This window comes from Peromyscus maniculatus, chromosome 13 (genome assembly GCF_049852395.1).
Source record: "Peromyscus maniculatus bairdii isolate BWxNUB_F1_BW_parent chromosome 13, HU_Pman_BW_mat_3.1, whole genome shotgun sequence".
NCBI classification, from domain to species: domain Eukaryota; kingdom Metazoa; phylum Chordata; class Mammalia; order Rodentia; family Cricetidae; genus Peromyscus; species Peromyscus maniculatus.
In genome coordinates, this window is record NC_134864.1 from 3116542 (window position 1) to 3130852 (window position 14311).

A 14311-nucleotide genomic window follows, 5' to 3' on the forward strand; every position below is an offset into this window, starting at 1 on the left:
AGAGACAAGAGAGTCAAGCACTCAAAGCCAGTCTTAGCCACTTGGTGAGTTCTAGGTCGGCCTGGGCTGCATGAGACCCTGTCTCAAATAAACAAACAAATAAAAACAAACAAACAAATCACCCTAAACTTAGGATAGCTGTTAGACTCATTTTTAATTGCTACCAACTCTTATTTAACTACAGATCATCTTTAGATGGTGGAAGATTTCTCTGAGAAGTGAGTTTCGGTCAGCGAAACCTGGAGAGACAAAGGAAACCCATGAAGATTTCTTAGAGAACTCTCATCTTCAAGGTGAGTCAGTCACACTCCAGTATATATGGCAGCAATAGATCATGCAGTTCATTGTGGGGGTATTGTGTTCCCCAAAATATTGTGTGCCTTAATAAACTTACCTGGGGTCAGAGAACAGACAAGCCACTAGTTAGGCAGTGATGGCACACGCCTTTAATCCCATAAGATCTCTGTGTGTTCAGGGATACAGCCAGCATTGGAGACATATGCCTTTAAGACCTAGGGGGCTGTACATTCAGACAGTGACGAGGCAGTCATGTGTTTGGGTTTACAACCAATGAGAAGGCAGAACAACATACTTTAAAAATACGAACCGAGAGGAAGTAGGTCTCTTTTCGCGAAGCTGGGACAGCAGGAGGAAGGGTGAGATTTTAGCTCTGAGCTCTGACTTCTCGGCTTTCTCTTTTACATTGTTTCTGTGTTTCTTATTTAATAAGACGGTTGGTTACATCTACATCTGGCGCCCAACGTTCGTGTTACGAATTCATGAAAAAGCTGTTTGCCTGTGGCCTTGTGAGCCCCAGCTCAGGCCCAAGCTACACTCAGCCGGTTGTGGTGGCGCACACCGGTAGGATTTGCTGAAGGAGGCAGAGGCAGGAGGATCCCGAGTTTGAGCCGGTCTAGGAGGCTTGGGAGAAGCTTTGGCCTGGACTGAGCCACAAACAGTGGTGGGACCATGGAAGCAGTGGCTACTGCTCCACTTTGCCAGCTCCTTCTCATCATGTTGGTGACTGCAGTGATGCTGCTACCTGGGATGAAGGATTTACTGCTGCTGGTTCAGAGAAGAATTGCCAGGACCATCGTGTTACAAGAAAGCATTGGCAAAGGTCAGTTTGGAAAAGTTTGGCAAGAAAAATGGTGGGGAGAAATTGCTGTGAAGATTTCCTGTACTAGGGAAGAATGTTCATGGTTCCGAGCGAGAGACTTTTATCAGATTATGATTGCTCCAAACCACAGAGGAGGCAAAAAAAAAAAAAAAAAAAAAAAAAAAAAAAAGTCTGCATGGAACCATGACCACACCTAACAGCAGCAACTTTGAAATCTTCAAAAGGACTATGATAAAGCCATTAAGCCAATTAACACCATGGAAAAATCGACTTTGGACTACAAACTGGTCAGGACAATTTCGAGAGGACTAGTTGAGATGATCCAGCCTGACAGACTACTCGGACAAGGACTTGAAACAAGCCCTGAACTTTCCTATTATGCAGAGACTGGACAAATGATACAGGACTTGATGATTAACCCAAAAATTTTCTTTTCAAGATTCCCTAAAGATATCTTCACCCCTAGAAAGCAAAAAGAAAAAGAGAATATAGATATGAGATAGATCATCGAATCTACTCTGAGAAAAAAGATAAAGAAATAATAGGATAAATAGGTAGATCATTGAATCTACACTGAAGAAAAAGGGGAAGATATAAAAATGACAAAAGGTAGACTACTGAATGTATTATGAAAAGAAAAAAGAGAGAATATGGATATGATAAGATAAAAAGGGAGATTATGGAATCTACTTTTAAAAAGGAACTACTTGTTTTAAATAAGATAAGTAATGAAAATTTTTTGGTCTGAGTTTATCAGATGATTCTGGACTGGACATTGTTAATATATATAATGGAGTTTTTTATCTGAATCTGTCAAATGTTAATGGACTAGACATCATTAATGTAATTTTTGGCTGTATATAATATATATGCTTATTGGATAGTTTTTCTTGTATTAGTTATAAGCTTTTTTAATTTTAGACAAAAAGAGAGGAGATGTGGGGGTATTGTGTTCCCCAAAATATTGTGTGCCTTAATAAACTTACCTGGGGTCAGAGAACAGACAAGCCACTAGTTAGGCAGTGATAGCACACGCCTTTAATCCTAGCATTCCAGAGACAGAAATCCCTCTGGATCTCTGTGAGTTCAAGGCCACATTGGAAATAGCCAAGCATGGTGACACACACCTTTAATCCCAGAAAGCCAGCCTTTAATCCCAGGGAGTGGTGGTAGAAAGCAAAAAGGTATATAAGGCGTGAGGATCAGAAACTAGAGGCTTTGGCTGGTTAAGATTTTGGCTGGTTAAGCATTCAGGCTTTTAAGCAGCAGTTCAGCTAAGAGCCATTGGGATGAGGACACAGAAGCTTCCAGTCTGAGGAAACAGGACCAGCTGAGAAATTGGCAAGGTGAGATAGCTGTGGCTTATTCTGTCTCTCTGATCTACCAGCATGGACCCCAATAACTCGCCTCGGGTTTGATTTTATTAATAAGAACATTTAAGATCCCTGCTACAGTTCATACTTGTGTAATTATGTTCTTAGAAATAATAGAACAGGGGTGGGGGGACTGGAGAGATGGCTCAGAGGTTAAGAACACTGGCTGTTCTTCCAGAAGTTCTGAGTTCAATTCCCAGCAACCACATGGTGGCTCACAACCATCTGTAATGAGATCTGATGCCCTCTTCTGGCCATGCAGACACAGCACTGTATACGTAATAAATAAATAAATAAATCTTAAAAAAAAAGAAAAAGAAACCAACAACAACAAAAGAAATAATAGAATGTTGGATTTGAGTTCTATTTTTTTGAGGATTGAAGAGATGGCTTAGTGGTTAAGAGTGTGTACTGCTCTTGCAGAGGACCCCAGTTCAGCTGCCAGCACCCATGGGAGGAGGGGCTAACAACTGCCTGTAACTCCAGCTTCATGCAATCCATGACCTCTTCTGGCCTCTGTGAGCAACTGCACACACCCACACACACATAATTAAAAATAAAATAAATCTTCGTTTGTTTGTTTGTCTTAAGACAGGGTTTCTCTGTGTAGCCTTGGCTGTGCAGGAATTTACTCTGTAGACCAGGTTGGCCTTTAACTCACAGAGATCCACCTGCTTCTGTCTCCCAAGCACTGGGATCAAAGGCATGTGCCATCACCATCCAGCTAAAATAAATCCTTTAAAATCTCTTTAGAATAAAAAAATTTTGAGATAGGGTCTCATGCATCTTAGTGTTGTGTCGTTTCCTGGGGAGGTGTGAACAAGTGTCTGTTTGCCCCAGACAGGATAACAATAAGAGACCAAAGATGTATTCTACCCAAGTTAGTGGGTGTTAGTCACAGGCACATGGGTGATTCAAAGGCAGCTGTGTCACTGAGAAGCCCAGCCTTGAGTGGCTGATGACTCACAAAGGCTGCGTCCCCATACACCTTGCAGGCAGCTCAGTAGTCGGTTGCTCATCTCCACCCTCCCTTCTTGGAGAACCCTGCAGAAAGACTTCTCCATCAGCAGAAGAGAGAAGGGATGCTCATGCCTACGCATAGCAGAGCTCTGGGGTCATTCGGCCAGCTGGAGCCTCAGTGCTGCCACTAGCTAGCTGTTGTGACCACAGTGACAGCTCAGCCCCTTTGTGACTTGGTTTCCTTGTGCTGGGCTGGGAATAATCCTGGTTATTTTATTCGGCTGTCTCGAGTCTTCCATGACTTGCTCAGCATTATATATAATCAGCTCTTAATTATTGTTTGCTGTATTGTTAAGCAGACGGCGTTTGGACTGATTTTTCTGCCTCCTCTTGGTCTTCTCCCTAAGGACCCTACAGGACTTTCTCATGCAGAGATCCCTGGCAGACAATCTGAGCATATCACTCTCAGCAGTACTTAGCAAGGAGGTGGTATTTGCTGTCATTTGATCTTGTTCTTAGTTCCTTTCCCTCACTGGATTCTTAATCTTCAAATCAAGACAGTGGGATTGGGAGTTCAAACCTGTGCCTTTCTCCTGTCTGTTTGTAATGACGCCCTGGGGGATTTAGTTCAATCTCCAGTTTTCAGTGCTGTCCATAGGGCTGGAGAGACAGACAGCTCAGCAGTGAGGAGCACATCCTGCCCTTGCAGAGGACCCAGGTTCCGTTCCCTGCACCCATGTTAGATGGCTCACAATTTCCTGTAACTCTTATTACAAGGGATCCAATTCCTGCTTCTGGCCTCCATGGGCAGGCACATATGTATACACGTGTGTACACACACACACACACACACACACACACACACACACACACACACCTCTTACTGGGTTGCCTTGTCCAGCCTTGATGTGCTGGTATATACCTGATCTTATTGTAGCATTTTATACCATGTTTGGTTGATGTCCCTGGGACGTCTGCTCTTTTCTGAGGAAAGACTGAGGGGGCATGGATCTGAGAGAGCGGGGAGATGTGGGGAAGTAAAAGGAGGGGAAACTGGGGTCAGGATGTAAAATATGAGAGAATAATAACAATAAATAAATAAATAAATAAATAAATAAATAAATAAATAAATAAATAAATGAAATAAACATTTTAAAATGCTCCTCACAAGGGGGTAAGTCCTAAGTTAGTATCTCTCATATGAACTTCTCTAATAACATACTCAGGTAGTTACATAACTATGCCCATGATCAGTTCATATGAGTATCTGCTAGACTACCAATGTATCCACCTATAGCCTCCATAGAGGGTTCACTGGGCAAAGCTGCCAATCTTGATGGCTTGGATTCCAACCTTGGAATATGGTGGGAGGAGAGAACTGATTCCTACAAGTTGTTCTGTCTCTCTGTCTCTGTCTCTGTCTCTCTCTCACACAGACACACACACATCTTCTAATCTCACCTTCCATGGGATAGTGGAGGAGGGTGACAAAAATCATGAACTTACACCTTACCTCTCTTCCTATGATGTGTTGGGCCCAGTCTTTCCCAAACACTACAATTCACACAGTGGCAGGCAGGTCCCAAGATGATCTGGAAGGAGGACCCTTGAGTGATTCACACATGCTCTTGCATGTGGGCTGATCCATGTGAGCAGTAGGATTCAGGACACCTGATAGTATGTAACTTTCAAGGTTTAGTTAGAAAAGACCCATCCCTTCTCTCCTGGTGTCCTTTCTCTGTCTCTTTCATCCTGTCCACTTAGTCTACCGTTTGAGAGAAAAATCACAGGGCAGAAGAGCTGTAAATGCTGGCAATGGCCAGGAGGAGGGAGTTGGAGAAACCAAGGAGTGAGTTAGGTTTCAATAAAGCAGGTAACTGGGGCTGAGGAGATGGCTCAGCTGTCCAGAGCACCTCCAGAGAACCCGGCTTGGATTACTAGCCCACAAGGCTGTTCATAACCAGCTGTAACTCCAGTTCCAGGGGACCTGATGCCCTCTTCTGGCCTCTGTGGGCACTGCATGCACATGGTGCAGAGACATATATAAAAATTTAAAAGGAAAGAGAAAGCATGCATGGTGGCAGGTACCTTTAATTCCAGGGAGGCAGAGGCAGGCAGATCTTTGTACCATGGGTTACAGATCAAGTTCTCAGCAGCCAGGGGCTCACAGAGAAATCCTGTCTCTAGAGAGAGAGAGAGAGAGAGAGAGAGAGAGAGAGAGAGAGAGAGAGAGAGAAGAAGAAGAAGAAGGAGGAGGAGGAGGAGGAGGAGGAGGAGGAGGAGGGGAGGAGGAGGAGGAGAGGAAGGAAGGAAGGAAGGAAGGAAGGAAGGAAGGAAGGAAGGAAGGAAGGAAGGAAGGAAGGAAGGAAGGAAGACAGGAAGACAGGCAGTGGAGGTCTGCAAGCAGCTGTAAAACTGAAGGTGGGAATGAGAAGAACCAGAGTGTCAGGGCGAAGATGCTTAGTATCCAAAGAAGAGACAGAAAGGAGAAAAGGAAAATATATGCTTCTAAGTTAGAACTCAGAAGTATGGGGAGGCTTAGCAATGACTTGAAGCTACCATGTGGTTGCTGGGAATTGAACTCAGGTTCTCTGGAAGAGCAGCCAGTGTTCTTAACTGCTGAGCCATCTCTCCAGCCCCTCAGTAATGATTCCTAAGCAAGCACCTGCTTTGAAGGAAAGGCTCCTGGGGTATATATTGTCTCACTAAGGGACAGCATTCTCCTCATCTCTTTAGCATGTTTCTAGCTCTTGGGGTTGGCTTCTTCTGGGCTGGTGACTGACAAGCTCATTTGGATTAACTCTTAAGGGAGGAGACAATAGTATGCAATGTTCTAATTACTGGGACAGGACAGATTAGGACTCAGTTTCTATTCTTATGACTAGGCGGAAATGGCTTTCCCTTAATGGGCCTCAACAAATTCCTGAGCTATCTTATGATAAATGTTAGGTGGGATTCGAAATGATCATGAGGGAGGGGTCCAGCATCTGGCCTCCATCTCTGCTGATGCTTATTTAGATATCTGATTTGGGGCTTGTAGCTGCCAGGGTCCAGGCTTTGACCCTCAAAACTCCAGTCCCACAAAGGGAAATTCTTCAGGCTATTACTAGTGGTCCATATCTGAACAGGTGTTTCCAGGTTATTTGACCTTTAAAAAAATATTTATTTGTGTTTGTGTATGTGCCTAAATGTGTGTGCACTCATGCCAGGATGCACCGTGGAGATCAGAGCTGGTTCTCATCTTCCATGGTCTAGGTCCTGAGGCCAGAGCTCAGGCCAGCAGCCTTGGTTGAATACCTTTCCCCCTGAGCCATCGCGCAACACAGCCGTCTTTTCCCTTATTCAAAGGATTGAGGAAAGGGCTCACACAGGTTTGCAAAAGTACCAAGAAAACTTGATTTAAAGGCAAAGCAAGTGGCTGGGAGATGGCATAGAAGGCATGAGTACTTCCTTCTCTACCAGAGGACCGAGTTTGCTACCCAGCACCCAAGATGGGTGGTTTCCAACCACCTTTAACTTCAGCTCCATGGGATCCTACACCCTATTCTGGCTTCTGCAGGCACCCCGTATAAGGTGCACGTGCGCGCGCGCGCGCGCGCGCGCGCGCGCGCGCACGCACGCGCACACACACACACACACACACACACACACACACACACACACACACTCCAACACAGTAGTAAAGATAAGAAAAACTGGGCTGAAGAAATGGTACAGCACCCACAAGGTGGACCACAGCCATCCTTAATTCCTGTTTCAAGGGACCCTTCTTCTGGACTCTGTGGGCACCAGACAAGCGTGTGGCACACATGTATATGTGCATGTAAACACTTTTACACATAGAATTAAAAAAGATCAGAAACCCACTGTCAAGGTTGACATTGGAGGTGCTCAAGAGCCCCAATTACTGTGTGGGTCTCCTCTTATGGGGGTTCAAAAGAAGGAAGAGTTTGCCTAGTGGGGGGGGGTCTCTGTTTTGACAGATTAGGTCATGTAATCACTTATCTGCTGAGAATGTTCCTTCCCATAATGCCTCTGATTAGAACTATATACATTTTATAATTTTAATTTTACATAGACATAAGATGGATTTAATTTTACATAGATATAAATGATGAATTCTCTCTGAAAGTTTACCTGAGGACACAATTTTGCTTCATGGGTCAGGCACCCCAAACCAGCTCATGCCGGATTGGCCTTTCTGTTCTGGGACCAGCATGTATTGGGCATAATGTGGAGCACAGATTGTCCAAGTTTGCTGGTTGTGGAAAGAGGAGACTATTCCATTGTTCAGAGAGAAGTACATGCAGCCAGTAGGCGGGGTCTGAGGATGCTAGATGCATTGTTTGGAGAGGGCTGTGTGTGTAGTGTGTGCAAGTGAAGAAATGTGTTGCACACTAATCCTAGCACTTGGAAGGTCAAGGTGTTGTGCCTAGATTGAATGGACCCCCAAAAGACCACAGGGGAGACCAAATCCTGCATGTAGAAGCAAAGAGCCTTTATTATATTCAGGCTCCAGGGCTTGGTCCCTCTGTCTGTCTGACACAGTGGTGAGAGCAGGGAGCCCTCAGCCCCGGCTGGGTAGAGTTTTTATCATAGCAGTGGTTGGGGTGAGGGGATTTCCAGGGTTCAAAACCCTGATTGGCTGACAGTTGTCCAGGGGTATCTGCAAAACAAAAATAGGTGTGTACTAGACTCCAGGACATCTGGCCACCTTATCTAATGGTTAGAATGTTTAGGATGTCAGGTACTTCTTAAGATGTAGGCCCTCCCTGGGTGGGGTCAGCTTATGGCTTTTCCTGGGTGTGGGTGTTGCCTGTCAGCAAGCCTGTCACAGAAGCTGTGTCTGGGCCTCTAAGCCTGTCATGGCAGCTGTGTGGGCAAGCTGTTTTGGGGCCCCTCCACAAAGGCAGGCAAATTTCTGTGAGTGTGAGGCCAGCCTGGTCTACATAGTGAGTTCTAGGACAACCAGGGCTGTGTAGAGGGACCCTGTCACAAAAAATCCAAAGCAAACAAAACATATTTCCATTCCTTGATTGTTCACAGCTGAGGAGTGATGAGAGGGGTCTTCTTTTCTAATTTAAATTTTTATTACATAGTGTGTGTGTGTGTGTGTGTGTGTGTTATGTGTGTGGTGTGTGTGTGTGGTGTGTGTGTGTGTGTGTGTGTGTGTGTGTGTGTGTTATGTGTGTGGTGTGTGTGTGTGGTGTGTGTGTGGTGTGTGTGTGTGTGTGTGTGTGTGTGTGTGTGTGTGTGTGTGTGTGTGGTGTGTGTGTGGTGTGTGTGTGTGGTGTCTGCCGCACACATATCACAGTAACTGCACAAGTCCGGAGTTCAGAGGACAATTTGTGGGAATTGGCTCCCTCTCTCCATCATGTGCTCTGCCATCAGGTCTAAAGTCCCCTCATCCCAGCTCCTCCTCATAACCTGAATGCTGTGTCCACCCCTCGCTTTCTGGAGCTGTCTCACGCTTTCTCACTCTCACACTATACTCCATCCCTGGCCGTGTCCAGTCTGCTTTGTTCTCAGCTCTGGACTCCTTTTAGATCCCTCTGGATCTTTTCTGTCTTATCCACAATAAAAACCTTCCCCCTAAGGGGGTGGTCGTGTCGGCAGCTTCTTTACTGTGCCCCTCGAATAAAACTGGCCCATCTTTCTTGCTTCTACATCAAATTTATATTTATGTCAAGTATTCCATTAGTCTATTGTTTATGAGCTTCAGTCTCCTTTGCAAGTAACTAAAATGTCTAAAAATACAAGGAAGAGCTGGGCATGGTGGCGCATGCCTTTAATTCCAGCGCTGGAAAGGCAGAAGTGAGTTCAAGGCTGGTCTGATCTACATAGGTAGTTCCAGGCTAGCCAAGGCTACATAAAGAAATCCTGTCTCAACCCCAACTCCCATTTAAAAAATAAAATAAACATACAAAGCAAAGCTATAATGGTTTTCATGAAATATTCATCTGTTAATGCTTTTTATCTTCACCTTATATTTGCTAAATTATGTTGCTAAAAATATTGCTAAATAGGGCTAAAAGAAAGTGGAGAGGAAGAAATTTTAATAAGAAAAAAATGAAATAATCCGAGTCAACTGAGCTCAGTGTACTGTTTTTCAGATCATTTTGGGGTGGGAGGGAAGTGTAAAAGACCTTGCTGCCCATCACAGAGGCCAACCCGGGAACTGAATCTTTCAAGTGCCTTATTCAGAAAGCCCTCAGGCTAGAGAGCCCCAGCGGAATCAGCCTCCTCAATCCCTTTCTCATTAGCATTTTTATAGAGAAGAACCAAGAAATTAATTCAAGGTCCAGGCTTATCCTTCTGGCCAGGTGGCTTTGTCTCTGAGGTCCCCTCCCCCTTATCTTTCTGTCACTCTCGGCACAGCTAGAGAGTTTGTGGACACCAAAGCCAGAGTCTTGCATTACTCCTTTAAATTATTCTTTAAAGATTTATTTACTGATTGATTTTTTTTTTTTTTTTTTTTTTTTTTCCGAGACAGGGTTTCTCTGTGTAGCTTTGCGCCTTTCCTGGAGCTCACTTGGTAGCCCAGGCTGGCCTCGAACTCACAGAGATCCGCCTGGCTCTGCCTCCCGAGTGCTGGGATTAAAGGCGTGCGCCACCACCGCCCGGCCTGATTGATTTTTTTTGAACAGGGTTTCTCTATGTATCCTTGACTGACTTGGAACTTGCCATGTAGACCAGGCTAGCCTTGAACTCACACAGATCCTCTGCCTCCCACTGGGGTTAAAGGCTTGTGCCACTGCAAGGAGATAAATATTTATTTTTATTATTTTATTTGAATATACCAGGGTGTGTGTCTGTGAGAGAGAGTGGGGGTGGGGGTGGAGGGAGAGATGGGGGAGAGGGAGACAGAGAGACAGAGACAGAGGAGACCAGAAGAGGGCTTTGGATCTCTTGGAGTTGGATCCCTGTAGCTGGCTGATAGTGGTACTGAGAACTGAACTCAGGTTCCCTGGAAGACGAGCAAATTGTCTCAACTTCTGAGCTGTCGCTCCAGCCTTCCTTCCTTTCTTCTCTAAAATATTTTTTACAATATTTTACGTGTGTGTGTGTGTGTGTGTATGTGTGTGTGTGTGTGTGTGTGTGTGTGTGTGTGTGTTGTTATGCCCAGAACCTGGGGACTCCCAAAAGACCACCAAGGAGATTGAATCCTCTATGTAAAAGCAAAGAACCTTTATTTTCAAGCTCTGAGCTTGGTCCCTCTGTCTGTCCCATGCAGTGGTGAGAGCAGAGAGCAATGAGCTCAGTTCGGGTGGGTTTTTATCATAGCAGAGGATGGGGTGAGGGGTTTTCCAGGGTTCAGGACCCTGATTGGCTGACATTTGTCTAGGGTTATCTGTAAAACAATAATAGGTGTGTGCTTGACTCAAGGACATCTGGCCACCTTATCTAATGGTTGGAATGTTTGGGATGGGGGTTTGGGATTTAGCTCAGTGGTAGAAGTACTTGCCTAGCAAGAGCAAGGCCCTGGGTTCAGTCCTCAGCTCTGGGGGGAAAAAAAAAAAAAAAAGGAATGTTTGGTACTTCATTTTAGATGTAGGCCCTCCCTGGGTGGGGTCAACTTAGGGCTTTTCTTGTATCTGGGTGTTACTAAGCCTGTCACAGAAGCTGGGCCTGGGCCTCCTAGGCCTGTCATGGCAGGTGTGTGGTCAAGCTGTTTTGGGGCCCCTCCGTGTGTGTGTGTGTGTGTGTGTGTGTGTGTGTGTGTGTGTGTGTGTGTGTGTTTGTGTGTGTGTGTGTCTGTGTCTGTGTCTGTGTCTGTGTCTGTGTAGCAGGAGGAAGGTTTGCAGACTTTCGGTTTTTCGAGGTAGGGTTTCTCTGTGTAACAGCTCTATCTGTCCTGGAACTCCCTTTGTAGACCAGGCTAACCTAGAGAGCTCCACTTGCCTCTGCCTCCCAAGTACTGGGCCACCCCCACCCCCACATACCATGAGGGGTTTGCAGACTTTAAAGTCACTGAATCTTGTATCCCTTCACAATCTTTTCTTTCTGCTGTCAAGGAGAAATCCTGGAAAGAAGTTGTGTCCAAAGAAACTGATTGGCTGATTAGAACTAAACAGGCTAGCCTAGAACTCATGATCCTCAGGCCCCTGCCTTTTTAGTGCTGGAATTGCAGGTGTGAGCCTCTTCAACCCAGCTCTTTGCTCTTTTTAATGTTGAATTCTCTGCCTAGAGATGTTCCTGTCACCATTTTCTCAACATACAACCTATGTGGAAGTGTAGGGACAAACTTCAACAAGACCTATGCTTTACCTCATGATGAAGGACTTGGGGAAAAGATGGCTGTAAAAATTACCATGGATTGATGGGGGCAGGTGGGCTTGGTGACAGGGTCCCCATCTGTTTGTCTGCCAGTTTTACAGTAAAGCTTGTTTCCCTGCCCTAGCTCGTCTGTCTGTCAGGTCTTTGACAATGACAGTAACCAAATTTGGATCCAACAACAGTAAAGGGCAGCACTGCCTTGTATATATTTCTCAAGGAAGAGGGCCTTTGGGGGGACAGCCAGCCTGCGGACACTGGCACTAGCCACTACACAGTTGTAAGCCCTTTTATTTCTCATCCCTGATGTTCCCAATCTCACTGTTAAAACATCTTAGTTATGTATGTATGTAGCATGTCTGTGTCTGTGTGTTCGTGCATTCTCCTGCTTCAGCATGTGTGTGGAGGTCAGATGATAACTCGGAAGTTAGTTCTCTATTTCCACACTATATGGGTCCTGGGAATCAAACTCAGGTTGTTGGGCTTGGCAACCTTTACCCATCAAGCCATCTAACAGGTCCTTCCTTTTTATTTTTCCTTTTGAGACAGGGTTTCACTATGTATCCTCGATTTGCCTGGAACTCACTGGGTAGACAAGGCTGGCTTTGAACTCAGAGATCCATTGACCTCTGCCTCCTGAGTGCTAGGATTAAAAGCACCCATCTAGGTTCTTTTCCTTTTAACCTTAAAGTCCAAGCTTAATGATGGAGCCATTGGAGGACCTTCACATTTCATGCATGTCCACCTGGCACAACCAGAGAGGTGATCATGCTCTTTGTCTGCTTTGTCCACCCAGTTAATGGTGGGTGACGAGCTCCCTCCTCTGTCTCTAGCTGACTCTTTGTTAGCTGTTAGCCTGGGTGAGCATCGCCAGTCATGCTCATCTCCATATGTTTCTGGTTTAGCCATTGGTGGGTGGGGGTGTGTGTGTGTGTACTGCTAGTCGTCAATTAGACCATGTTCTCTTTGTTCTCACGTATTTGTATTCATTACAACTTACCATTTTGCAACAACAGAAAGCCAACCCCATCAACAGGACAATAAACAAATGCCTCCAAAAATCCACTCTCTTAGTGCCACAAACAGCTTGGTGAGAATAGGAACGACTGGTTTTCTCTGTGTAGCTCTGGCTATCCTGGAACTCTCTGTAGACAGGCTGGCCTCTGCTTCCTGAGTGCTGGGATTAAAGGTGTGTGCCACTACCACCTGGCTTCCAAAGTCTGTTTCTTATTGTTGATGGTTTTCTTTCTTTTCTTTTCTTTTTCCAGAGCTGAGGACCGAACCCAGGGCCTTGCGCTTGCTAAGCAAGCGCTCTACCACTGAGCTAAATCCCCAACCCCTGTTGATGGTTTTCATGTGACTGAAGGAGGTAACTGTTGGTTTGTGGTTTGGCTTACAGTACAAGTCGCCTTAATATTTGGTGCAAGAATATTAGACTATGTCTTCAACCTGTGTGAAGGTAAATTTGACTACCTGGAGCGGCTCTCAGACAAACTGCTGATAAAGATCATCTGCTACCTGGACCTTGAAGATATTGCCAGGCTCGCTCAGACATCAAGCAGGTTTGCAAAGGTAGTATTCCCCGCTGCTGTGTCAGCTGCACCAAGAGCCCTCCCACTGCACTAACCTTGGGTACCCATATTCTTCTTTGTCCTTGTTTATTTGGGTTTTTGTTATTTTATTTATTGATTGATCTATCTATTTATTTAATGTATATGGGTGTTTTGCCTGCATGTGTGTATATGCACTATGTGCATGCAGATCCCTCGGAGGCCAGAAGAGGGCATCTGATCCTCTGGAACTAAAATTATAGGCAGCTGTGAACCACCATGCCAGGTGGGTACTGGGAACAGAACTCAGGTCTTCTGCAAGAGCAGCCAGTGCTTTTAAGTTCTGAGCCATTCCTCCAGACCCTGAGTCTGTCTGTCTTCCTTCCTTCCTTTTTTCCCTTTCTTTCTTTTTTTTTTTTTTTTTTTTTTTTTATTTTTTGGTTTTTCGAGACAGGGTTTCTCTGTGTAGCTTTGCGCCTTTCCTGGGACTCACTTGGTAGCCCAGGCTGGCCTCGAACTCACAGAGATCCTCCTGGCTCTGCCTCCCGAGTGCTGGGATTAAAGGCGTGCGCCACCACCGCCCGGCCCCTTTCTTTCTTTATTGAGATAATGATTTATGTAGTACATGCTAGCCTTGAACTTTTCTTTCTTTCTTTTTTCTTTTTCTTTTTTGTTTGTTTGTTTTTTTTTTTTCAAGACAGGATTTCTCTGTTTAGCCCTGGAACTCATTCTATAGACCAGAGTGGCCTCAGTGATCTGCCTGCCTCTGCCTTGCAAGTGCTGGGATAAAAGGTGTGACACCACACCCAGTATAGCCTTGAACTTTGAATCCTCCTGTTTCTTTCTCTCAAGCATTATGATTATAGGCCATGCCACCATGGCCAGCTTATTTTTCCTTTGAGACAGTGTCTCTTTGTGTAGCCCAGGCTGGTCTTGAACTCATGGCAATCCTCCTGCCTCCCAAATTGTGGGATTATTGATGTGACCTACCATGCCTGGTCTACTTGTGTTTAATTTCCAAAACCATTTGTTGA

At 45.2% G+C, this 14311-nt stretch overlaps 1 protein-coding gene across 5 annotated transcripts in view; it reads left to right on the forward strand.

Annotated features, from left to right (window-relative positions):
- The window catches only part of Fbxo36 (F-box protein 36), a 69691-nt gene that overhangs the window by 38268 nt on the left and 17112 nt on the right, over positions 1-14311 (forward strand). For all 5 annotated transcript variants that reach the window (XM_076549469.1, XM_006984168.4, XM_076549468.1 and 2 more), the window contains exons 2-3: positions 185-293; positions 13127-13299. In XM_076549469.1, coding sequence (XP_076405584.1) covers positions 185-293; positions 13127-13299 — 282 coding nt within the window. The remainder of the gene's footprint in view (positions 1-184; positions 294-13126; positions 13300-14311) is intronic.